General features: G+C 35.4%; 3 protein-coding genes across 6 annotated transcripts; 1 reads left to right on the top strand and 2 right to left on the bottom strand.

The window, feature by feature from the left end:
* Nucleotides 1-346: 346 nt before the first annotated feature.
* LOC142613509 (receptor-like serine/threonine-protein kinase ALE2) lies at nucleotides 347-6,696 on the bottom strand. Of its 2 annotated transcripts, none has more exons than XM_075785883.1 (8): nucleotides 6,286-6,696; nucleotides 4,772-5,224; nucleotides 4,047-4,418; nucleotides 2,976-3,185; nucleotides 1,925-2,296; nucleotides 1,529-1,772; nucleotides 1,299-1,446; nucleotides 347-1,128 (listed from the first exon to the last, which is right to left on the bottom strand). In XM_075785883.1, exons 1-8 carry the CDS (start codon nucleotides 6,317-6,319, stop codon nucleotides 751-753), a joined length of 2,211 nt encoding a protein of 736 aa, XP_075641998.1. In that variant the 5' UTR covers nucleotides 6,320-6,696; the 3' UTR covers nucleotides 347-750. The 2 variants fall into 2 exon arrangements, with proteins under 2 accessions (XP_075641998.1, XP_075641999.1); XM_075785884.1 differs by having other exon boundaries at nucleotides 3,150-3,185; nucleotides 6,286-6,471.
* Nucleotides 6,697-16,006: 9,310 nt separating this feature from the next.
* LOC142613179 (DEAD-box ATP-dependent RNA helicase 24) lies at nucleotides 16,007-20,109 on the top strand. Of its 2 annotated transcripts, XM_075785401.1 has the most exons (5): nucleotides 16,007-16,838; nucleotides 17,337-18,565; nucleotides 18,953-18,992; nucleotides 19,315-19,732; nucleotides 19,844-20,109. In XM_075785401.1, exons 1-5 carry the CDS (start codon nucleotides 16,196-16,198, stop codon nucleotides 19,893-19,895), a joined length of 2,382 nt encoding a protein of 793 aa, XP_075641516.1. In that variant the 5' UTR covers nucleotides 16,007-16,195; the 3' UTR covers nucleotides 19,896-20,109. The 2 variants fall into 2 exon arrangements, 1 of the variants encoding a protein (XP_075641516.1); XR_012840241.1 differs by lacking the exon at nucleotides 18,953-18,992 and having other exon boundaries at nucleotides 19,844-20,010.
* A 298-nt stretch (nucleotides 20,110-20,407) lies between these two features.
* Nucleotides 20,408-23,975, bottom strand: LOC142613180 (beta-carotene isomerase D27, chloroplastic). Of its 2 annotated transcripts, none has more exons than XM_075785402.1 (8): nucleotides 23,744-23,975; nucleotides 23,547-23,645; nucleotides 22,760-22,864; nucleotides 21,986-22,085; nucleotides 21,764-21,900; nucleotides 21,576-21,656; nucleotides 21,347-21,415; nucleotides 20,408-20,908 (listed from the first exon to the last, which is right to left on the bottom strand). In XM_075785402.1, the coding sequence occupies exons 1-8, from the start codon at nucleotides 23,885-23,887 to the stop codon at nucleotides 20,771-20,773; spliced, it is 873 nt and encodes a 290-aa protein (XP_075641517.1). In that variant the 5' UTR covers nucleotides 23,888-23,975; the 3' UTR covers nucleotides 20,408-20,770. The 2 variants fall into 2 exon arrangements, with proteins under 2 accessions (XP_075641517.1, XP_075641518.1); XM_075785403.1 differs by having other exon boundaries at nucleotides 21,764-21,855; nucleotides 23,744-23,972.
* Nucleotides 23,976-27,002: the final 3,027 nt, after the last annotated feature.

Raw genomic sequence — 27,002 nt, 5'->3', positions numbered from 1 at the left:
GGAACAAAGGGCAAGACAGAGACAACCAGGCTTGACCAGGTAAAATAAGTTACTGATTTTGTTACCGTTAACACTATATCATGCTGTAAACTCAAGTATATACGTGTTAAAGAGAGATATATATCTCTTACTAAAATAATAAACTGACAATTCATTAATACTATATCATGCTGTAAACTCAAGTATATACGTGTTAAATAGAAATATATATCTCTTAGTAGCCAAAATAATACACTGACAATTTATACCAATATATCCAAGCCCGTACACATAAGAAAATAAGATTCTGAAATAAAAGAAGTTGATCGACTGCAATTTCTCTTTCTCCAGAATAAACATCATGGTAAAAATAAAGAACCAAAACCTCTGAAAAGTAAAAGCATATCACATCAGATTCAGAATGTATATCGATAAAAATAAAATAAAATTTAAAAAAAGGAATTAAATTAAAAGACCCTTTAAAGCCAATCTGATGAAACAAACTACAAGGCATATTTACAAAATTTATCCAAGAGGAGAAACACTGCCTAGGGGAAAACTGAACAATGGTTCTCCACCAGGGACAACACAAAAGCACCTATCATTCCCAGCCCCCACCAATCACAATTACAAAATCTATGCCATTCTCATAAAAAAAAATCTTGTTCCTTATGTCCACCTCCAACAGGAACACTCTTCACATCGTTGATTTTTGGCAGTCAAAAACTATACACTGAATGAAGACTTCTGGCTAACTTACCTTTAAGGTCTTCATCGTCCTTCATGAAGATCTTCAGAGAAAAATGCTGTCCTTGAGATGTTGTCATTGTCAAAGGTGCTTAGACCAGAGTAAGGGCCAGAAGAGAAAATTGATGATGTTCCATCGGACTCAAAGGTAGTAGATGACTGCCTCAGGTTGGGCCGGTTGTTGGAAGAAGTTAATGTGGAATCTTGATATTCTGTGACGCGCTGCACCATTTTAAGTGACTGCACCACTTCACCCATTGTAGGCCGTTGGCTTGCCTCAGGAGCAACACAAGCTGCGGCAATCGTGCAAACCCGTAAAAAATCTTCCTTTGGATACTTTCCTCCAAGACTTAGATCAGCAAGCTCTTCCAGCCGATCCTTGTCTCTAAGAATTGGTCTGGCCTGCAAGCAATACAACTCACTAGTCTTGATTTCTTTCCAGAATTATAATTCTATAACAAATTTCAGATCATAAAAGGCCTAATGCAAAAAATAAGGAACCACAAACAATGATTATTAAAAAATGAAGTTTAAAAAGAAGAAGAAAGGATTGCTTTAAAAATAAGACTAACCCAAGTGACGAGATTTTCCTGTCCAGATGGCTGTGACATATCCACAGGCTTCCTTCCTGTCAGCAATTCAAGTAGTACAACCCCATAGCTGTAGACATCACTTTTAACGAGTAGATGTCCTGTCATAGCATACTCTGGAGCTACATACCTGTAAATTAATTTGCCTCCATCTTAATACCAATTTAAATTATGCAATAACAAGGTTAAGGATGGGAGAGAATGAATCTAACCCAAATGTGCCCATCACTCGAGTAGACAAGTAATTTGCTCTGCCTTCAGGTGCCTGTTTGGCGAGCCCAAAATCAGCAACTTTAGCATGAAAGTTGTTCTCAAGCAATATATTGGATGCCTTGAAATCTCTGTGAATAACACAGGGCTGTGAGTCCTCATGCAGGTAGGCAAGTCCTCTTGCAGCATCAAGTGCGATCTTCATTCTAGTGTCCCAATCCAAAGGACAATTTACTCCTAGTGGACCTGAGTTAAAACAGAGTCAATGTCAACTGTATACAAGAACTACTTTACAAATGGAATTGCTTCTATGTTTTCCACTCAAAGAAACTCCAGTAGAAAGAGAAATATCAAACTCAAAATGCCAGTAGAATCTGTGACTCAGGAAAAAAAATTACCATGGAGCCAGGCCTCCAAGCTTCCATTTGGGACAAGCTCATAGCAAAGTAGGTTTTGTGAAGAGTCGCGATTGCTATAGTAACCCACAAGTTTGACAAGATTACGGTGATGCAGCCTGCTAAGCATCTCAACCTCTACTAGAAACTCTTTATCCCCCTGTTGCCCTCCACTAGTAAGCCTTTTAATTGCTACAGCTGTACCATCACTTAAGACACCCTTGAAAACTCTACCAAACCCACCTTCTCCAAGTAAGCTTGCAGATTCAAAGTTGTTTGTAGCTTCCTTGAGTTCTTCATAAGCTATAAATCGAGTGCTGGTTGGGTGGGGAAGAGATCCTACTGTAGGTGCTGTATTCAACGTCCTTGGCTTTTCTGAGGGAGAAGAAAAGAAAAAACCACTGATTGAAAAGAAGAGATGAACAAAAGGTTTCATGAAAAACTTAACCCAAAATAGTCATGCAGTATCAATTAAAACCAAATCCACTTCAAGTAAATGTATTGGTGTTTCAGGCTTCCATCATTTATCACAGAGCTTCTAAGTCTATTCTTCAGCTACTAAGTTGTTTTAGTCTGACATGTCCAATGACGTTATATTCCTTAAAGCCATCTTTACTAATCAAATCTTGAACAAACTAAGCTGAAATTTGTTAAAGCTATGCTGACATAACAATGTAACATACTGTTAATTTGCTTTCTAAGTAATAAGTAAAAAATTGTCATAATCAATTGCCCACTGTGGGGCTCAAACCCAAGACCACAGGGTTAGGACTTAGGAGAACATACTGTTAATTTTTCTAAGGGTTAAAACTTAAAACAATGAGCCAACCTTTGGCAAACCAAGTAGCACAAACATTTTTCTGCAAACAGGAATCAAAAGCAAGCATGCCTTCAGCAATGCAAACTTTTAAGGCATTTTCAGAAGCTGATCTACATGAGGGTTTACACATCCTACCACTAGGAAGTTGTTACAGAGTTACTGTTACGATTATTAGAAGAGAAGTAAACCATAAAGACAGTGTGAGATGTATGACATAAGATTCGAGATAAATACCAGTTTCTACAGGAGATGCTTTAGTCTTCCCTGAGCAGTTTGTGCATAAACAAAGTACAAGCACAGATATAATGGCTATGAACAGTATACCAGTGCCGATAACAATAATAATGATCAAATTTGAATGCCTCCCTCCGTTTGAAGTACTGAGTGGTTTAGCAGTTGGTAACTTACGTGGGGCTTCCACAGGTGACATAGCGACTAGAGGAGCTGCATATCACATGCAAAACAATGTCAATATTCATAGAACAGGGTTACATTCTATAGACCAGTCATCAAACATAATATTAGAGCCAAAGAAGTTATTTAATTGTGTAAATGAGACATACCAAGGAAGTCAAAACTAATTATAAACATAGCAAGACGAAGTCAGGATTAATTTGTACTCTTTTCAGTGCAGTGAGTTTACTATCGTAAATTCATTGTGCTTTTTTATCAATAAAGCTGTTATTACCTATCAAAAAAAAAGGATTAATTTTCAAAATCAATATTTTAACAATTTTCTTCAGATTCAACCTCCAAGGCTCCAAGACAAAACATAAAAAAGTTATTCTTGGCTTACCAATTTGAGCAACTGATTGTTATTAACTCATTTTTGGGGAAAACCAGAAGAATTAATTTGTACATATGCGCGCGCACACACACACATATATATTGCATTTATGTTATATGAAAGGAAAAAAAAAAAAATATATATATATATATATATATATATATATATATATATCTAAAAATCAGCAGCTGTGTGAAGTTTGGATTTGGAAGAAGTGGAAAGACAAGACATTACATGGACAAAATCCTAATTTTTAATAAAGTTTAGCCACCAAACCAGTCATCACCATTTTTATATATATGTCTCTCTCTCTCTCTCTCTCTCTCTCTCTAATTTTTCTGAGTGGTACAAATAAAAAAGTACTAAGTTCAGAACCAAATTCTCAAACAGTAACAGCAATCAGGAGCCATGAGCGTAAGCAATGATCCTGTCACTGTTGATATACTAAATGCTCAGTGGAGGCAAGAATACATTGGTTCAAAAAATCCTTAAAGCATTATATGCCTTGCAAGAATTACCTGGAGCAGGCGGTGGAGGCTGAAACCAGGTCAAATTGAGAAGTTTATAATCACCCACTAATGCAGGGTCTACATGAACCTTATGCATGACAAGCGAAGAGTTTATTGCATATGCCTCACTTGCAGAGAAACTGATTCCCTTGAGTGGAACTATATCCATTGAAATATTCAACCTTGATAAGCTGAGTACATTAAAGCTGATCAGCTCTATTTGAGAAACTTCCAATCCAAGTTGCAAAGCTAGTTCATTTAGAAACACATTCCCACTAGGATTTTGGGAGACATTTAAAAGAAGAAGGTCTAGCTGTATAGGATACACACAGTGGCAACCCCGAGTCCCTCGCTTCAATACCATGCCTGGTTTGCAACAGTCTGGCAGAATAAAAATAAGCATATATGTTAATCAAAGTAAGGACCATGCTAACTACAAGCTTGATACGAGCAGAACCAGGAAACTTTAAATATGACTCAATTATGAAGCCAAGCAGATCATCAATGTGCCACCATAAACTTGGTAAAGTAAGGGGGAAACAATTAAAAATTATATATTAAGAAGAAAATTTAATACATTATAGGAACATCCCACTTTTTCCATGGAAGAGTTGCTCAACATCTGATAGATAAATCAAAGAAGAGCAAGATTATATATATATATATATATATATATATATATATATATATATATATATATATATATATATATATCGATTGAGAATATAACTTACTGGATGCATGAGGAGATAATGGTGGCTGAGGCAAACCAGAAGGAACCGCACCAGCACCAGCACCAGCACCAGCCTCTGTTGGGGAAATATTCTCAAAACCAGCAATAGGCGGTGCTAAACTATTACTCTTCATTAATGGTTTTGACAGATGTGAACTTGTAGGGGGGTGAGTAGAAGTTACCAGTGGGCCATAAATAGGAGTATGGGCTGGTGATAAAGCAATTGTGGGTGCACCATGTGGAGAAAAATGCTTATGTTGAGGTTTATGGGATGGAGGAAGGTCAGATGGCAGAGGCAGATCGGGAATAGCAGGTGCAGCCAAAGGTGGTCTAGTTGGATATACTGAAGGGGCTTCCAATAGACTCCTGGGTACATCAGCATAGACGATGGATATCACATAAAATACAAAAAGAAACCATTTCAGCAACAACCGTCGAGGTTTGTCGAATCCTCCTGCAACATTTGTTCAATATCAACATTCAAGCTACTGAGAAAATGGAAGCCATAGCAGCTATCGTTGTAACATAAGCTCTTTATTCCAGAAAATTTTAATAATTCACACAACCAGTGCTATCTTATGCAACAAATTAAGCGCGTATCAGAATGCTCATATACGTTTGCTCCCAAAATCCTACAAAGAACACGCACACAAGTGTGCACACCAAACTTCAACATCTTGTGCGAATTTCATTTAAAACACATGCACACACAAAAAGTCCAACATCTTGTGAAAATTTCACACACACAACCAAAAAAAAAAAAAAAAAGATCTTATAACAAGCCCATTGTTTCATTTGGTTGCTAAATATTACACTAACACAAAAGGAATTTTTTTTTTTTTTTTTTACTTTCACAGAATAAAAGAATTTCAAATACCATAAGTTATTAGATACTTTACAATACTAGGAGACATAAAACAATGTAACTATCCAACCAAGCCTAATTCAACTCATTGGCTTATGACTAGCAAGAACTAAATATTTAATAATTACTTTTTTTTTAATATTAGTTTCAATTTCTCGCTTTTTTACACAACTAAACAATAAGAATTGTACAATTAATTGTTACATAAATTACACAACTCAACAAAGCCACAACACTTACAACCATAGCCAACCAATTCAAGCAAGTTCTCTTCATTTCCAGTGAAAAATCAATAAAGTAGTAAAATTTATGCGTCGATTTCGCTTCTTTTTCTTTTCTTTTTTTCCATGTTTGTATTTTCATTTTCCAATTAGAAAACAATGAATACTTTTTAGTAGCAAGTAAACTATATAATTTGGAGCCTGAAATTACAAAACCACAGCTCCACTAAACCTAATCCAAATTATTTAGCCTAATTAGACTGAGTCTCTCTCTCTCTCACACACACACACTCGGTTTCGCTAAGCTTAAGCATATATATATAGGTACAAAATTTTCGTTTCGCACATTTTCTCAGCAGAGAAAAACGGAGCCGCTAAGAAAACAACGAAACGGAATTGAAAATTTAAAGTACGCAAACAAAGAAGTACCGGTAGTGATGGAAACAGCGAGCACCGACATCATCACCGACGCCGTTGATTAAGCGTTCAGATCTGTGAGATTCGATGGGAATCAACGGCGAGATCAAACTGTGAAGAACCAAATGAGCATGAACAAACTTTTTGAGTTGAAAAAAGGCAACAACAACACTACTAGGAGCTGAAACAACTTGTGGCCGTAAACGGAGGAGGATCCAACGGCGGTGATATAATGAAAATCGGAACTCGGAACAGTGGACTCAGAGTCAAACTCGTCATTACTGAGTAGGAATCGGAGAGACTCAGTTTGAAAAAACTAAAAAAATTAATTAAAACTCTCGAGCTCCCAGAAAAAGGTTTTTTTTTTTTTTTTGGTGACTGTTGGTGGAGATATCGTTGAGTTCACTCTGTTATCAGAGCTCCAGAAGCTCTTTTTTTTTTTTTTTTTTTTGCTTTTTATAATTTTTTTTTTCAGGCTTTATTTATTTATTTATTTGGACGTGTCAGAAAGCAGCTAAGCGCACAGGCTTTTATTTACGTGTGCCTTTAACGAAAACGAATAAGAACAAATTAACGGTAAAAATTAAAATAAAGTACTTCCCTTTTGCTTTATTATGGGTATGGAAATATTTAATTTTTAGGAACTTAAATGAATATATATATATATATATATATATATTAGTATTATGCTTGAAGGATACACAATTTAATCAAGAATTATGTGTAAATTAATTAAAATAAATAATAATAATTTGTATATCAGTTAAAATTAAATAGATAATAAAAACAAAGTAATCTTTAACTCTCTCTTTTTAAATGAAGTAATATTTTCTTTAAATTATATAATGAATGTATAGTGTGAAAGATTTAAGTTTTTATAATAAAAAAATCATATATAAGTCTAAAATAAATTAAATGGAATATGGTAGATAATTATGCAACTAATATAAAAAGAGATGACTTAAAAATATAGAGGGAGTTTGCATAATTAAAACTCAAGTGCATATTTAGATAAAAAACCTTGAATTCAATAATTAAAAAATAATAATTGAAAGCATATTTAAGCGGTAAGTTAAGTATTATGAACAACCCATATTACTAAACATTAAAAAATAAAAGTAGATAAACTTATGTAAGAATTGAATTTTTATCTTTGAAAGTGAGGGGGGCACCAAATTTCACCCTATCAAAACAAAATGTGTAAATATAAATTTCAAGAAATATTTTTTGAGAAAAAATTTTGATCAAGTGCTTCGGAGCCTCAATGAAACTCCCTACAAAAATAATAAAAAACAACATTAATAATAATAAAGTTCCCTGAAAAAAAAAAAAACATGAATAATAATAAATAAATAAACAACAAAATTGGGAGGTTATTTTTTGAAGCAAAGAGGGACTGAATTTGAAAGAAAAACAAATAACAAATAACTCTAAAAAATGATAGATACTTGTACGTTCAAAATATTAATGAAATAAATCATGAATCTGACCTTATTATTTATAGTGACCTGAAAACCTAAAGATAAGAGTCATGGTATGATAAAACTATTATCCATAATCATCCTTATATTTATCCAACAAAAAAAATTTCAACCATGTTAAACTTCAACCAAAAAAAAATTAAGAAATTGTTTCTATTTAAAACAATAAATTTGAGTTGTGAATAAGTTATAAGCAAAAAACAAAAATTAAAAATAAAAATCAAATACCATAAAAATCAAGTTGTTAACTTTACAATTTTTTTTCCTAATATACTGTAAAGATCAAGTTCTTAAAGTTATTAAGTATTTTTTTTTTTTTTGTTATCCAAAAATTTGATATTTATCCAAAAAGTAAATAAATTAAAACAAAATATATTTGAAATAAGTAGATAACAAATTTATTATCAATTCCTCTCTGTGTGTATATCCTCCCAATGAAAGTGGTTTTTTTTTTTTTTAAATCATGGGATTAGCTATACTTCTACGTACACAACTACACATTTTAATATTTTATGCTTTGGATTCTTTTTTTTTTTTTTTTCCTTTCTATCCTATTATTTTAGGCTTTGTTGATAATGTTTAGATAGACACAATTGTAGGTTGTAGTTGTATGGCACCAACCAACTAAATTTACTTCTCAAAGAAGAAAAGCAACTAAATTTTTTTTTTTTTTTTAATTTTACATTTTGTTGAATGTAGGTTGCATGTTTTGTTAAAACACTTATTTTTGAATGTAAGTTGCATGTTTTATTAAAACTGTTTTTTTTTTATAATACACTACACTTAAAAAATAAGGATTAAATGGATTAGATGAAGAATTTGGATTATAATATACTACACTTAAAAAAATAAGGATTAAGTGGATCAAATGAAGAATTTGGATTATAATCAAATTAAAATTGTTATCAACTTAGAAATTGTAGGAGAAGAAAAATTATAAATATTTTTAAAATCTAAAAAAATTTCTACAATTTGGTGAAACCACTTGGCGCAACCACACTTTTAAACCCAACTTTTATTATATAGTATATGATATGATATGATATATGTGTGTGTGTTACATTATTCAAAATTCTATTCCACGATTGTAATTCAATTAGCACCTTTATTCTATGCTTTCCATTATAATTTTTGAATTATAAAAAAAGAGTGAAATTTTATAATTTACTCCTAAATACCTTAGAGTTGGTTTGTCAAGGCTCTTTTTTCAATTTATTTAGTTATAAACTTATAATTATTGAATTATTAAAAAAAAATACCGAAATTTTCAACTTTGATCTATAAAATATTTACTAATATAATTAACTCTTAAATACTTTAAGAGGTTTTTTTTTTTTTTTTGAGAAGGAAATGCTTTAAGAGTTGGTTTGTCAAAGACTTTTTTTTATTTTTTTATTTAGCTTATTTTATTAAAGTATAACTAGTTCTCAAAAAAAAAAAAAACTTTTGAAAGTTTTGTTTTTGTAAAAATAGTTATGCTCAACTTATTTTTAAACTCAATAGAGTAATAAAATAAGAGCTCAAAATATAAATTTTAACTATAAATTTAACCCTTTCCTTAGAAATGAAACAAAATACTATGTGGTACTAGAACATGGGTCTTCTCTAGGCTATTAAATGCTAAGATTTGGGTTCTCTCAAAAATAAAATAAAAAATAAAAAATGCTTAGCGTTGGAATGCTATGTTTATACTTTGTACACTTTTATAGTTTTATAGTGAAAGAAGTATATAGCATATTCTTTTGCATATTTGGGTTGGCGGGCGCAAATTAAGAGTAAGTATATTGCATATTCACTAAATTTTTTGAAGGTGTAGTTTGGTTGCACACAACTCATTTTAGTTAATTATGATGGATTGGTCTATTTCTTAGCCTAAACTATATTATGCTTAATGTTATTTTAATGAAGACCAGCTTCGCCAAAAACAGAAGTGATGAAAGTTATGAATAATGGCATATTATATTAAGTAACTTTCTACATTTCACACTTTTGCCTTATACTACTTAAATTAACTACATAATACTAAGTTTCTCAACAAAAAAAAAACTAGATATTACTAAAATAGGGAAATTAAGTAGATTTTTATCTAAAAAAAGTGTTTAAATGAACCAAAGTAGAAAGTGTGACTATTTAGAAACATAATTCTACTTCTAATTAGTACTACTACTTTATTATGTCCTACATTTGCACTCTGCATTAAAAACAAATTCTTTTTGACCCATATTTTGGTAAAGATCTCGATGCTATAATAAAAAAATTAATTAGATTAGTGATAATAACAAACCCAGAGAATCATTGAGGCAATTCAACAAAATCTCATAATTAGAGCTCAAGTCTCTCTCACGAAATCAATGTTGGACAAGCAATGTTCTAGATTGATTATAAAATCTAACTAACACACCAATTTTAAAATAATAAATTACTAATCTTTATGAAAAATACACCATTATATATTTCATTTCATATACTAAAAGACTGTGCATGAGGATCACGTGGCACAAGCCGTGACCATGAATCTTGGAATTAAGTCCAACTCCCTTGCCAACAAGGCAATGTCTTTAATCTGTTGATGTTGACGTTTGAAAATCCTTCTCTCTTTTTTTGAAAGCTAGTAAATGCACCTATGTTGTGTTCCGATTGGAAAAAATTGCACAAACTTTTGCTTCAAAAAGCTTTTGTATCCATGGTTTGGTATGGTGTGATATGACCAAAGCAGTAGTAATAATATATACAGAATAAAAAATGTAACGCCAACTACGATACGGATAATGTTAGCTATATCATTCCCCACGTGTCAAATCATAAAAGATCAGCATTCATCTTTCTTTCTTTCTTTTTTTAATTATTATTTTTTTTTTGATATGGAATCAGGGCATCCATTCATTCAACTATGTAAGAATCTGGTTTACATATGATGAAATTTCAGAATTTATAATGGGTGGAGTTTCCTCCACCCATGTTACAAAATCATCAATAAATTGTGCATACTTAGCTGGTCCATGTGCTGCCTTGTTTCCTTCCCTTTGAGTATGGCGAATTTCAAACTGGCGTAGCATCTGCATGTGGTGTATTATACCAGCAATGATGTTGGCAATAGCTAGGGAGGCTTCTGAGTCCCCCTGTATAGTTGAGCATACTATTAAGCTGTCACTTTCAAAAACCACCTGCTAGATGCCGATGTCCTTAGTGAAAATGGTAGCAGTCTCCATTGCTTTTGCTTCAATTTCCAATGGTCCGAATGGAAGCTCCAACTTTTTTCTCATAGCAACAACTACCTTGTCTTGGTTGTTTCTTGCTATCACACCAATTCTGATCCATTTGTGTTTCGAAAAGACAGCTCCGTCTGCATTCACCTTATACCACCCATTTGGAGGAGGAACCCATCGATGTTAAGCTAGTTATGTATTTTGTGGTTGGTGTGGGGTCCCCTGGGCTGCTGTATATTCTTGCAATAGTCTGTTTTCCATCCCATAAATTTCAACAGCTGATATATTCCTCCCTCCAAACCTCACCTCATTTCTGTTTCGCCATATACTCCATGCAATCATTAGAATCATGTCCATTAAGCTTGAGGCATTACCTTGGTTCATCATGCACTGCCACAGAATGTCCATAAAATCCCCTTGGCCTTCTACCATACTGCTCAGATTGCAATGGGACCAAACTACCTTTGCCTTTGTGCAGTGACAAAGGACATGTACAGCAGTTTCTGTGCACAAACCGCATTATTCACAGGTCGAGTTATCAATGACCTTCATATGGAAAAGGTTCATTTTTGTTGGCAGAATGTTTTAAGAAGCTCTCTAGCCAAAATTTCTCACCTTGTTTGGGACTTTAGCTTTCCATAGCCTTTGCCAAAACCTGTGCATGCCTAAAGTGTCCGAGCTTTCACCATCACTGCTCCTGCCCCCATTTCTAGCTAGGTGGTATGCACTCTTCACACTGAATTTCCCATTAGCACTTGCTGTCCATACCAATCTATCAGCTGGTAATGTTGTGCTTAAGGGGATGCTTAAAATGAAGTAAGCTTCGTGTTCCAGGAAGACTTCTTGAATCATGTTAAATTTTCGTGCTCCACTTTCTACATTAATGAGTGCACTGACCTTTGCCTCCATGGGTAGGATTCTCTGAGGTGAGAATATACGAAAAGTGTTTGGGTTGTTAGTCCACTTATCCATCAAGGAGGAAAAGGTTCTTTTTGGATTTTTTACTTTAGAAATTAAAACAATGTTTGTATGATTTATTTTAGGTATCATAATGCCATTATTCAAAAAATCCAGCTCAACAGACACCACATTATCACCCACAACAAGCCAAATTTTTTTATAGAAAAGGGCATTCATACCATCTGGACTAGGGGCCTTGGTTGGTCCCATTTGGAACAACGCCGCCTTGATTTCTTCAGCTATAAACTCGCTAGGATAATAACTCCTGCATGTCATTAGTTATCTTTCTGGTGACTGCACTCAGGCACTCCTCCATCCGGTCATAGGAACCTGCACTAAATAAATTATCAAAGTAGTCAAAAGCTACCTTGACCACATCCTCCAGTTCCTCCACCCATTGGTCTTGTGCATTTTTAATACCTGTAATGTGATTTTTTCTTCTCCTTTGTGATGCTTTTGAATGAAAGAATTTGGTATTTTTATCCCCATGCTTCAACCACAAAACTCTAGATCTTTGTGCCCAATAAATTTCCTGCTTCAATAGATGCTCATCCAATTTTTTACTCACCTCCAGATATTCGACCCTACTTTCCTCAATAGTTTCAGCCTGGTTCAAAGTATCAAGCTTTTGTTGTAATTGTTTGATAACATTAGCTTCAGGTTCAGCTCTGGCCGACCCCCATGCCATAAATTCCTCACCACATTTTTTTTATTTTTTCCTTAACAGCAGCCAATCCGATTTGCTCATCTCCCACATTTGCCATGCCTCCCTTACCACATTCTCACACCTCCCACAACAACTAGGATTCCTCGAACTTGAACCCCTTTCCTCTCTTATGTCTTTGTTATTTATAACACTGAACCTACAAGAAGATAGGCATATGGTCCGAAGCATGGGAAGACAAGTGTGTAACATTACTCATCTGGTATTTATCAATCCACTCCTTGTTAGCTACTGCACGATCCAGCCTCACTTTCGTATTAGCGAAACCCAGCCTCTTATTGCTCCAAGTAAATGGATAACCTCTAAATCCCAAGTCTTCAAGTTGGCAATACTCTAAAGCATCCCTAAACACATTAATCTAGGACATTTGTGGAGGCGTTTTACTTTGCTTTTCTAAGACATTGAGGAATGCATCAAAATCCCTTATCACCATCCAAGGTCCCTTCACAAGAGTTTTTAGATGAGCCAAAAGCTTCCACGACCTCTCCTTATTTTTTGCCTCCAGTCATCCATAGAAGCATGTGAGATACCAAACAAATCCATCATCCTCCATAACCTTGGTCAACACATGATTTGCAGTATAATTAATAACCTCCATTGCTACATCATTCTTCCATAGTAACACCAATCCACCTCCTGAATCTGGATATTTTACGATAATCTTATTCTGAAAAGGCAAATTACTATATAATTTATCAAACCCCTCCTTGTCCAATCGTGTCTCCATCAGAAAACACACATTGGGAACTTGTTCCCTCACAATTTTGCGTAGGCTTCGACCTGTTTAAGGGTTCTCAAGCCCTTAGCAGTTCTAACTTAAAAGCCTCATTCCTCCCAGCAAGGGTGAATCATCACCCCCGGCGATATGTCATCACTGCCTCCTTCATCACTATCCACTTTCCCACGTTTTGTACTCACTGTGTCCAAGTCTTCAATTTGCCTTGCATTCGGATTACCCTGAGATGTTCTTTTTCCAAGTGTTGACATGTTAAAGGCTTTAGAAAAACCACTTAACCCAAAGTCCGTTCTGTTGAGACAGGTCCAAGTAGTTTTGGGCTTTGAAACAAGAGGCCCACCATCAACTTGTGTTTTTGGAAAATCAGAACTTGCTGCGGCTTCTATGGCATCTCCCTGCAATTCCTCGGATAGGATAGTGTCTGATCTGTTGCTGGAGATAACAGAGATATCCTTCTTAGTCTTGAAATTCCCCTGACTATCCGGACTCAATGTCGTAGTATAAACCACTGCCTTCCCAAAAGCATTGTCCTCAGTTGCATATTTATTACCCTGCGTAAACTCAGGTAGCACTCCTAGAGACACATGAATTCCTGTAATCTCGGTCTCTCCTGAAATCACAGCCTTTCCTGAATCTTCGATCTCATCCATAACGTGAAAACTTGGACTCTCTAATTTGAGATTTTCCACCACCGTCGCCGTCATCTCCACCGATTACTTCAAAAATTCAGTTGGTTGCACCAATTTATCACTTGCACTACTTGAACTATTATTATTTCGCCTTGGTGGAGATCGCTGCCTACCCCCTATTGCTTTTAAAAAATCCCCATATTCATACTTCACTTCAGCAATATTCTTCGTTGCTGCAAAATGAGCAGCACAATGCCTCAAATCATGGCTAACAATCCACAATAATGGCAAAAAAAGGACAATCTTTCATATTTAAAATTCACCCACGTACGCTCCCCATCCGAACCAGCAATAAACGCACCCCTTCTGAGCGGCTTGGATATTGGTAACGATACCTGGACTCTCATAAAGTAGTTAAAATCATCCTTTCTTTGCTTCCATTCCACTTCCTCCACCACCCCTAACCTACTACCAACCTCCTTTGCTACCTGAGGAGACACCATATCGAAAGGGCTACCCCATATTTGTATCCAAAGAGAGACATTCTCCATTCTAATATTCCCCACAGTCATACCCTTTTGCCATCTTTGGAGCATAAGAATTTGATTATCAAACGACCAGGGACCGCCTTGAAGAATTCGGATCATATCAAATTCCGATTGAAATTTGAACTAGAAGAGATTCGGTCCAACCTCCAATATTTGCATCCTAGTATCCAGCCCCCAAGATATTTTAAGAGTGTTTTTGGCTGCCACTTTATTGTAAGGCTTGCACGTAATGAATTTCCCGATAAGGCTTATGTTACAACTCTCAATAGCCTCCTGACGGCCATCATCAGATATGGCAATCACTTCCTCTTCATTTGTAGTTAACGTTATGTGCTCTAGTATCTAAATAATGTCGTCTGTCATACTAAACACTAATTGCACTTACTGCTACGAATATGAAAAAGAAAAAGAAAACCCTCTGAATAATACAAAGGGAGGGAGAAACTTGTATTAGAACGAGAGGAAAAGCTCCACTAGGGAGAAAACCTATGATGTGAATTTAGTGACATTATATGTAAATACAAATAATAACCCTTCAAAAATATTGTTGATGTGACAAGTGACTAAATTAATTAATCTTTAACATAAAATACTAACATAATATTTGATTTGTTAGTCAAATGTGCATAGGATTAATTGTTGTAATTGGAAGTTCATGGACTAAATTAGCACTCACATTGTGAAGAGCTTTGTAACTTAACTAGTTGACATCTCTTGGTATTTTCAACGAAGACACTTCTTATTCAAACCCCCCCCCCCTCTCCCATTGTAAATATCGAATTATCAATGAAAATTGAAAATCCAAGGGTGATATTTGTAAAAGCCCCTAATTATTTGGAGTTTTGAACTCGAGACCTCACATACTCCTAAGTTGAGTATTTTCTAATTCCCTATTCTACACATTAGGCAATTATTGAAGGTGATCCTAAGGTGCAAATTAAGAGTTTTGAACTCGAGACCTCATATTTCAGAATCATTAAATCAATCCATTAGGGATGTACTCAATGGAAACAAATTCGATGCAACTATTTGAAAAAGGCTATTATTTTAATATTTTTAACCAAAAAAAATGTTGTTTTAATAACCCTAATGTTTTGTTAACACTAGTGGCCTAAAAGTGTTGTATACAATAAGCAAATTACCATAATAGTTTGTCATCTATAAAGGGCTACAGAATAAAAAGGGCTAAACCAAAAGGATATTCTACCATCTCAATTCGCAAGCTAGGGAGACAAGTTGGTTAAAAGGTTCTTCATAAAAAGTCCATTAGCTCATTGACAAGCTGACTATTTGGATAGACTTTCTCCGTAGACTCAAAACTCAAACGTAGTTAATTTCATACTAATTTGTATATGTCGGGCCAGGCTTGCTCTACAAAAGGCAAGGCCCAAACAAGAATTCTTCATCGGATCCAAACCCGACTCAATCCAGACCCTCCACCGCCAACACATCTTTTTGTGCCTTCACTTCACCTCACCTCACCTCTCCCAAATCCCAATCCCAATCCCAGTCCCAGTCCCAATCAATCTTTTACTTCTTTCCCTTGATTTCCAGCCCCAAAGCTTAAACTTAAAACCCTAAAAACCCTTCAACGCAAACCAAATCTAAGTAACACTAGGAAGCAGAAGCAACATAGTCATGTCGAAGCGAAAGTTCGGGTTCGAAGGGTTCGGCATAAACCGGCAACCCACTTTCAATTTCGAAACCTCCCAACAACCTCAGCGACTCTACGTCCCTCCTTCCTCTCGTTTCCACCACGACAACTACGAAGACACCGACCTCGACAACATCGATTACGACGAAAACAACAACAAGGAAAACCAAACCAACACCGACGACGACGATGACGACGACGACGACAACAACAACAACAACAACAACAACAATGATCGAAACGAAGGCGACGAAATTGACCCGCTGGACGCGTTCATGGAGAGCATACAGGAGGAGGTGAGGTCAGCGCCGCCTCCGAAGCCGAAAGACAAAGCGGAGAGGTACAAGGACGACGAGGAAGATGATCCAATGGAGACTTTCCTCAGGGCTAAGAAGGATTTAGGGTTAACTCTCGCCTCCGAGGCTCTTCACGCCGGGTACAACTCCGACGAGGAGGTTTATGCTGCTGCTAAGGCCATCGATGCCGGTATGGTTGAGTATGACTCTGATGACAACCCTATTGTGCTAGACAAGAAGAAGATCGAGCCGATTCTGCCTCTTGATCACAGTGAGATCGACTACGAGCCGTTTACTAAGGATTTCTATGAGGAGAAGGACTCCATTTCGGGTAAATGAAAAGCTCAACACTCACTGTTTTTGGTTTACAAGGGATTTTTTTTTTTTTTTTCCTGATTTGAAAGGCTGAGTGGTAGAATTAGAATTGAATGGCAGGGATAAGTTTGAGAAATATAATTGAATTTGGTAAGTGTTGCCTAAAACTTGAACACTGACTGAATTTGGTTTCATGTCCAAGCTCTATGTTCTGTTAGTGTAGGCAAAAATTTGGTTTTTCCTGAGTTATGTGGATAATTGACATGAATGAAAGGCTAAAAAAGTTGAAATAGGGAAATTTAGAGTTGGAAAATAGAATTTTATAGCAGATAGCATCGAATTTCAGAGATAAATTTGAGAAATGCAATTCTACTCAATTCTACGAATTTGTTGTATTTGTACTCTAGAAATAAAATTGTAGGTGAATTTAACTTCTTTTTATTATATAATTTTATCGAGAAGAAGAAGAGGAGGAAAAGCACTATAGTTTGGTAATTTTGTTTTGGTTTTTTAGGTATGAGTGAGCAGGATGTTGCAGAATACAGGAAGAGCCTGGCTATTCGTGTATCGGGTTTTGATGTCCCAAGGCCAATTAAGGCATTTGAAGACTCTGGTTTTTCTGTGCAACTCATGAATGCTATAAAGAAACAAGGGTATGAGAAGCCTACATCAATACAGTGCCAAGCTTTACCAATCGTGCTTTCTGGGAGAGATGTCATTGGTATAGCAAAAACGGGTTCTGGTAAAACTGCTGCTTTTGTGCTTCCCATGATTGTTCATATTATGGATCAGCCTGAAATTGGGAAAGAAGAAGGTCCCATAGGAGTGATATGTGCACCCACTAGAGAATTAGCACACCAAATATTCTTAGAGGCCAAGAAATTTTCGAAATCACATGGGATACGAGTCTCTGCTGTCTATGGTGGTATGTCAAAACTTGAACAGTTCAAAGAACTCAAGGCTGGCTGTGAGATAGTGGTTGCTACACCTGGGAGATTGATAGACATGATAAAGATGAAGGCACTGGTAATGCTAAGAGCAACTTACTTGGTTCTTGATGAGGCTGATCGGATGTTTGACCTTGGATTTGAGCCTCAAATTAGGTCTATTGTTGGTCAGATTAGGCCAGACCGCCAGACCCTATTATTTTCTGCAACAATGCCCCGTAAAGTTGAGAAGTTAGCTAGGGAAATCCTCACTGATCCTGTAAGAGTTACAGTGGGAGAGGTGGGAATGGCCAATGAGGATATTACTCAGGTAGTTCATGTTATTCCTTCTGATGCAGAGAAGTTGCCTTGGCTTCTTGAACAGCTACCTGGAATGATTGATAATGGAGATGTTTTAGTGTTTGCTTCAAAAAAAGCCACAGTGGATGAAATTGAATCACAATTGGTTCAGAAAGCTTTTAAAGTTGCAGCTCTTCATGGTGACAAGGACCAGGCTTCTCGTATGGAAATTTTACAAAAATTTAAATCTGGCATCTACCATGTTCTTATTGCAACTGATGTTGCCGCTCGTGGTCTTGACATCAAGTCAATTAAATCAGTGGTGAACTTTGATATTGCTAGAGACATGGACATGCATGTCCATCGTATTGGTAGAACAGGTCGTGCTGGTGACAAAGATGGCTCTGCATACACCCTAATTACTCAGAAAGAGGCAAGGTTTGCTGGTGAATTGGTTAATAGTTTGATTGCTGCTGGTCAGAATGTGTCTATGGAACTGATGGATCTTGCTATGAAGGTAAATCTTTTGTTTATTAATGTTTTATGTTTTAAGAACTGATATTATCATTTTTAGCTGTGACTACACTTTTCTAAATCATGCTATCACTCTCTCTTTCTTACTCCTCCACATGACCAAACTACCACCTTTCATCTTTCCAATATTATCAAATAGGTGACAGTACCATGATGGTGCCATATTCCAAACATGACTAATACAAACCAATCTATTTCTGTTTATAATCAAATCATGGTTATTGTTTTGGATGGCAGTATCTCATCTCATGCTTGGAACGTTTTCAATTCTGTCATTGTTCTGTTTGATACCTTTAAATTTGGCACAAGTTTTTAGGTCAGACTTATGTGTTTCGTATGATTAAATGACATTTACTTTGCAAATCATTAGGATGGGAGATTCAGGTCCAAACGCGATGCAAGAAAAGGAGGTATGTTATTTTTGGGTGCATTACAGTACTTACTAAAACAAAAGGTTTTCTATCTTGCTGTAACATGTGCCTATGTGATTATTCTAATGCCTATGGGCTTTACCTAAAATGTTATGAAACTAGATTTTGTCTTCCAATCAGCATTGTGATTGGTTGAAGAAACAAAGATAGTTAAATATATGTTAGATACTATTGCCGCCATGTTCTTAAGATTTTTTTGCAAGATAAGGAGCTTGGTATTGCTGGATTTATAAAAGAGCCCTTAATATTTTTTTTTTGCTAGCTTTCTACATGATGTGTAATGTCTATGCAAAATGTGCAGGAGGGAAGAAGGGCAAAGGGAGGGGTGGTGGTGGTGGTGGTGGTGGTGGTAGTGGTCGAGGTGTTCGTGGAGTTGATTTTGGTTTGGGCATTGGATATAATCCAGAATCCAATAATACTTCGCCAAGCTCTGTTCCAAGTCGATCTGCTGCTGTTAATTCACTCAGAACTGGAGCGATGGCACAATTTAAGAGTAAATTTGTTGCTGCTTCATCAAACTCTCAGAATCAGGGTTTGAGTAACAGTTCAAGTGCATATGCCAACAAGAGAACAGCACTACCAGGCTTTGTGTCTGGTGGTTCAATTGGTGGAGATGTATATAGATCACAGACAACCATTTCATTCCGTCCTGCTACGTCAGGTGTAAACACCACCAGTCAAATCTCCACAGAGAATGCAACTCAAAAGAACCCAGAAAGGTTACTTTTCTAAGCTAGACTTTCATCATTTTATCTAGTGGTACTGTATTCATCTAAAATAAATTTTAGAATGTTATTGTTGTTTATGTTCTTTCGTTGCTTCTTTTGCAGTTCAAGAGATAAACCTAGAGAAAGGCGGAGGCCCTCTGGTTGGGACCGGTAATTTGTACAATTCAGTGAATCTCACATGACTTGAGAACTATTTTTTTTCTTGGGATAAACATGAAATGATAGTCTGTATTGTTATTTATGATTGCAAGTTATTTTTTGTGCGCTTACCTTAGTTCTTACTTCTGTATGATTCTAGCCATTAGTTCATGAGTAATTTGTGCACACCATATCAGTTCAATATAAAACATTCTTTGTTTGCTACTTCAGCCATGTGTGGTATGAGGGAAATAAATTAAGGGGAAATTTACAGCTCTATTTGGTTTTGTGCACAAATAGGAAGGTAAGAAATTTTGTAATATTTCTAAAAAGTTGATAAGTCCTATCTTTTTGCATAGGGTTTTGACAAAATGATACTATTTTGGATACTATTTGACTGTGTAGTGTGTACCACTCATGCAATCTCATTGTCAATTTTGCGCTAAATAATTAAATTAAAAAAAAAAAAAGCAATTTCCTTATGAAATCTGCAATCTTATTGTCAATTTCACCGAAGAAAAATAAAATCAATGTGAAATTGGCAAGAAATTGTTATATTCAAATGGAATTGGCAAAAAACAATATCACTGCGAAATTGTTATATGAGGGATAACAACCAAAAAATTGTTAAATTAGGATCATTTTGCCAAACCAGCTGCTTCTGCATGTGGCAGAATGTGCAGACCATGTTGGTTGGGAAATGCGAATATCTGTTTTAGCTAATCTCGTGGTAATAACATCCTTGCCAGATTGTAGAGATAGAGAAAGGAAATGTCATCCTAATTTGATATGATTAGCAGTTTGAGATTCTTCGAAGTGTTTTGTACTACACCCCAAGGTAAGACTACTAATGTCCATGGTGGAAGTTGGAGAGTGTAAATCAGTTCGTATTTAGGCTTTTGGGCATTGTGGTACATCCATGCCTCTGGTGACTTCTCTTCTTCGAGTGGCATTTGGGCATATCTCCAAGCATGGCTCCTTGAGGGCGATATCATCTTCAGCCAATGGAGGAAGAACCCCAAATTTAAACTGCCATGTTAGACCCACAAAAGAACAAGTCAGAGATGTCGTACATTTGCAGAAAGATGACAGATTGGGTGACATCTTTATCTAACTACTTGATTATCAGCTAGATTACAAGTGAGAACTGGGAATTTGGAGTCAAACAAGGATTTAAAAGCAAACTTGGCCCCAATTCTCCTTGGAAAATGGATTGATTGCATAGCCAAACTGGAATGTAAACAAAAGAGCAACAGGAAAAGAATCGGTACTTTTTGTCTTTAAATAAGGGTATAAGATGTTTGAATAGTAAAAAAAAAAAAAAGAGAAAAAAAAGAATTACCTGATTAAGGGCATAAAATGTTTGAATAGTAAACTAATCAATCCTGCCTATACACAGTACTCTTTTATGATAAGGGGCACAACGCATAAGATGTTTGAATGGTAAACAAATAAAATTAGGATTACCTGACAGCTATAATCACTAAAGTTTGGTTCCATTAGTAAAGGAATTCCCATGTAATCCTTGAAGAAATTCTAGAGCAACAAAAACAATTTGAGATTAGAAACGACCAAACCTGATAGATGCAGTCAAAGTGCACAAGAATATTCTTGTTATAAAACCCATATGGTTACCCAAATTGGGGGGAAAGGGGAAGAGAGAAGATGCTATAGAAATAATTTGAAAATAGCTCACCTGTGTTGGAAGCTTACAAGTATTGATACAGATCCCTACACATTTGCTTTCCTCTAAATACTTGCATTTGTCTACAAACACCTACATGAATGACAAACTCACCTTTAGGAGGATCAGTATACTAGTTGTTCATGAATATATCGCCAATTAAGTATGAGGTAGAATGAATAGGAAGGTTGAGGCATCACCCCACTTCTGCAGGAGGTTCCGTCGGGCAGATCAACAGAATTAACGGTGCATGTGCCCATGAGCCACTGACAAGTGAGTGCAGTCACCCTTGCTTTAAAGAACAAAGAAACACTTGACTTGAGGCTTTTCCTTACTTTTGAGCTTATGTAGTTGTTTAATTAAGAACAAAGTATATGTAAATAAGCTCTCAAAGACAAATACCCATAAGGATTGTAACTCACCCACCATCATTGCAGCTACTTTTCCTCCTCCTATAGGTGTTATGAGTATTCGATAAAGCTCCAACAGAAATGGAGGAAACAACGACACTAATATTCGTACCTGGCATATACAAAAGGCACATGCAATGAATTGATTACATTTAATCCTCTACTTACACATTTTAACACTAACCTTAATGCACATACATCTACATATATCTACTAACAGACACATATATACATCAATTTATTTAGTTTTTTTTTATAAGTAATAAAGATATATATATATATATATATATTTTCAAGAACACTACCTTATGCAAAAAACATAAGGTAGAGAGAAAAGTACAAATGGAAAGAAATAGAAAAAAGAAAAAGAAAGGAAAAGATACTAATTATACAAGAGAGAGCTAAGGAACATAGGGAGAGAATCACTAGAAGTGAGTTCCTAAGCCCTAGACCAGTCAAACACTAAAAGAAGCCAATAGCTGGTCATTCGCACGATTTTTAGTGCTTACTATAATAAGCTAATTCATGCAATTACAGATACTATATGAATGTTATTGACTATATGCAATGGTAAACTTATCATTCATGGAATTGATAGACCCACTTTTCTCTTTATGATGGGAAATGTTCGACTTAATTCAGTGGCTAGAGTATTACTTTCATATGGCGGGAGTCATTAATTCAAGTCAAATAGTGGGCAGAACTTATTAGGTAACACAGATTCTCAATTCATTGTTGCACAACAAAAAAAGAGAACTATAATAATTTGTAAGCAATGAGAATTACCGTTGCTTCTCTGGTATCAGAATTGGTTCTGCCCTTCATCATAAGTCGATTTGCGACTTCAAGGAGTCCATCATACCCTGGCTTCTCTGAATCCCATCCAACCTCCTGGTTTTTAACCACTTAAAAACTATAATATAGTAAAGAACACAACTAAAAGCACATCCAACCCCATGTCCAGTTCCTAAAAATAAAAAATTTTGAGAGTGATAAATTATTAAGAGTTTAGCTCATAACTCATAAGAATTAAAATTTCTGAGAGCTAATTTCTAAGCTCTTTGGATATTTAAAATTTGAGTTTATATCATATTATAGAAAACAATATCTTTAAGAAGATAAATTTCAATTGTTTAAGATAATCCTTAACATATTCTTTTGCTAACTTGAGAATCAAGATTAAATTGAAGTGTGGTTAGTAATTCTCACATACATAAAAGATATGTGAATTGACATTTCCTACCAAAAAGGGGGAGTCAGGATTCTTGTCTTTCATAGGAATTTAGATATTCATTGATATTCATGAATATTAAATTTCTCAAACTAACAAACAAATTTTTCATGAATTGTCCAGAATTAAGTCATTAACAAATCCTAAGTCCTAACCCAAATCCCTGCATAAACAACAGACACTAACAGCATATTAAATTTAAAATCATAGGATTTTTAAAAAAAAAAAAAAATTTTGGAATAATGTTGGTTTGGAATTGAGCATGTAGAAATAGAATAGAAGAAGAAAATAAATAACAAGTATATGCACATGGCATGGTTGAGAAAGTAAAAGAAAACCCACCTGGACTAATTTATTACGGAACAAATTGAGATACAAGTGGTCCAAGAATCCGGGCTTGTATTCTGGCTTTGAACTTGAAGCAGCATCTTCGACTTTAACCTGAAAATTGGTGTAGATAGATTAGTATACTCATGTAGAACCTATATTGTAGGAGTTGTAGAGAGAGAGAGAGAGAGAGTTGATTGAGAGAAACTCACTGGTTTGGATTGGAGAGAAGAGCATAAGACGCGAAAGACACGGGTTTGGGAAAGGGGTTTTGGTTGATAGAAGAAGAGAGGGTATGATGGGTTTGGGAAAAAGGAGATGGGACGAAGAGGCAGAGGCAAAGCCACTGGCTTCATTTCACTGTGCTTTCCTTTTGCTATTAGAGTGTTTTTTTTTTTTTTTTTGGGAAGAAACCTTGGAGGGATCAAGCCAGACAATTGAGCCACAAATTTCTCGGATTTTTTTTTTTGTGTGCAAAATAACAGCATTTTGCTAATAATTTCGTTAGTTCGCAATTTTTCTAAACTATTTAAGAAACTAGCATTTCAAGTCTCTTAGACTCAAGTTTCATGTGCTGACATAACTGATGTGAAAAATTATCTACATGAAACTCAAGTTCCTCAAAACAAAACCAAAAGAATAATTTTACAATCACCCTTAGTTCCTCATGCTCACAACTTCATGTCTCACCTTCAATTTCTCATAAGTCTTAATAGCATCCTTCCAGGTCTCACTTTCAAATCCTTCCAGGTTTGTGTTTGCCTGACAAGTCCTCACATAAACATCTCAGGGATATTTGTCATCTAGCATAATTTTCAGATATTATTTTGTTAGTAAGCACAAATTTGAAACTATTTAGGAAACTAGCATCTCGAGTATATGAAGCTCAAGTTCAGTGACAAACTCAAGCCCCAAAGACTCGAGTTCGGACTATTGAAGTGGAACAATTAATCTATGTGGAACTCGAGTTTCTTAGACTCGAGTTCCATAAAACTAGAACAAAGAAGAACAAAGGAAGAAGACAGTCTGCATATCTGAAGAAGAACAGAGGAAGAGGAAAATGATCTGGAGCTTCGAAGAAGAACAGATGAAGACGATTTGGTTGGAGAAGAATAGACTCTGGTTGGACGATTTGATCTTTAGATCTGAAGGTCCGAAGAAGAATAGAGGAAGACGATTTGGTTGGAGAAGAATAGATGCTGGGTGGAGAAGAGGAAGAAGAAGAAGAATAGATGGTGGGAAATAAAATGGTGGAACTCGAGTTCGACGTGGATTTTTTTCCTCCTCAAATGCCACCACTTGCAAATCGAGACTTTGAAACTCGAGTTCTATCTTGGAACTCGAGTTTCAGACACTCGAGATGTTAGTTTGCTGAATGGTTTTGTAAGCTAGACAACTAACTAAAATATTATAAAAATAATACTAAATGCAAAAAAAATTCTAAACATCTCACCAACAAAACCAAACACAAACCCAACAAACGCGCGGATCAGAACCTGCAAAACCAAACCCAACAAACGCACCACCACCTCATCTCGATCATAAAATGCAAACCCAAACCTAACAAACTCATCTCGATTGGAACCTACAAAGAAAGGAAGAAAATTCATGGGCTTTGATCTGGAGTTTTGACCAAGAAAGATAGGAAACGAGATTGAGAGAGAACCTTAGTGGTGAGCTTTGGTCTTGGAGGCCTGATTTAGGCTTGATCTACTAGAAAGAAGAAGAGAGGTTCAGAGGCAAAGAACAGATCGGAGAGAGAGAAGAGAAGAAGAAATTGTTCGTAAGGTTTTTGATTTTTTTTTTTCCTTTTGGTTTTGTTTTGTGAAACTCGAGTCTCTAATACTTGAGTTTTATGTGCATTTTTATTCCACACTAGCTCTGGCACATGGAATTCGAGTTTCTAAGACTTGAGTTGCTACAATGAACTTGAGTCTAAGAGATTCGAGATGTTAGTTTCCTAAATATTTTGGAAACAATGCTAACCAACGAAATTGTTAGCATTTTGGTGTTAAATTGCCAAAAAAATTTCAAGTTTTTTAGTCAATGTATTGTATTATTTTTTAACACTAACATTATTTTTACTCATTATGGAATAGATTATACTAGTTCTCATAGGTAAAAAAGGGGAATATTAATTTCTATGAGAAAACATCTATAATAAAACTAAATAGAATAATATTATGTAAATTTATTTTAATAAAAAATGTATTATAATATAATAATTTAACATGTTAAATAAGATATGAAAAGCATGGATTTAATTGGTTAACTTTGTTTGAGAAATAAAAAATTTATCCTCAAATTTGATATGATTTTATCTTTTGTGTCAGACTTATTTCTCATTTGCTAATAGGAGGTGAGTATGACCATTTGCAAGTGACATGTAGCAGGATTAGACGAGAGTTTGTTAAGGCATCACGTGCACAATATTCAAACATTTAGCGTGTGTTTGGATTGAGCGTTTTGCCCAATCCGCGCGTTCAGGGTTTTTTAGTAGGTCTTGGTGGTACTGTTCACGTACCACCAAACTCACTTTTTCACAAATTTTTAGGTAAATTTGGGTCCACAACACTTTCACACCTTTAAAAATTACTTTGCTACAGTGTTTTCAGTTTTCAGCAAATAAGCAGTATTCAAACACTCCCTTAACATGATGAGTTCATATACACACCTAGTCTTGTGTAAAATCATCCGCGTACAACTCATTGCCTCTTGTCTCTTGAGGTTTCATTGGTGGTCCTCAAATCCTTTTTTCAACCCTTGTGGACTTTAGTGGATGACTTTTGATTAATGATTGTGTTGTTCCATTGATGTTTGGTCCCGTTGTAATGGATACGAAAACTATTATAGTGACGGTTATTCATTTGAGATAGTTAGTTTCCTAAGTAGGAGTAGGGGTATGTTTGAGAAAGTCCTAAAACTCAAGGGGTTTATGCAATTTTTCTTAAAATAAAAAGTTAAAATGCAAAACTCACATTCTAACGCTGTGTTTATTTCGGGCGTAAATGGATTTGGGAAAATATTTTACACCCTAATGTGTGTTTGGGTGGACATGTAAAATACGGTCAAACTGAAAATAATTTCATTTGATTGTAAAATAAGGCCCCTTGACTTTCAAATTATTTTCCACATCCCATTTACTTTCAAATAGTTTTCCGAACACACACACACACACACACACAGCACCAGAAGGATCAGACCACTGTGCAAGCTCCGTTCGCCATCCTTATCTTCCTCCTCTCTGCTTCTCTCTTCCTCTTCTCGTTCTCTCTCTTTCCCTTTGACCACCCAATGCCAAATCTTGAACTGCATGTCATCAATCTACAACTCGCTGCACACCCACGTTGTCGCCACCTTAATAATGTCGTTGCCCTCTTTGGATTTATTTTTTAAAACTTTTTTTATTATAAAATAATATTTATTTTTTGTAGGATTGTTGGTTGGGGTGATTCGTGGGTTTTGCATATA

The sequence above is a fragment of the Castanea sativa genome, chromosome 10 (assembly GCF_040712315.1).
Source record: "Castanea sativa cultivar Marrone di Chiusa Pesio chromosome 10, ASM4071231v1".
In the NCBI taxonomy this organism is placed as follows: domain Eukaryota; kingdom Viridiplantae; phylum Streptophyta; class Magnoliopsida; order Fagales; family Fagaceae; genus Castanea; species Castanea sativa.
The sequence above is the reverse complement of the archived record's forward strand: the minus strand, read 5'-3'. Positions and strand labels throughout refer to the sequence as shown.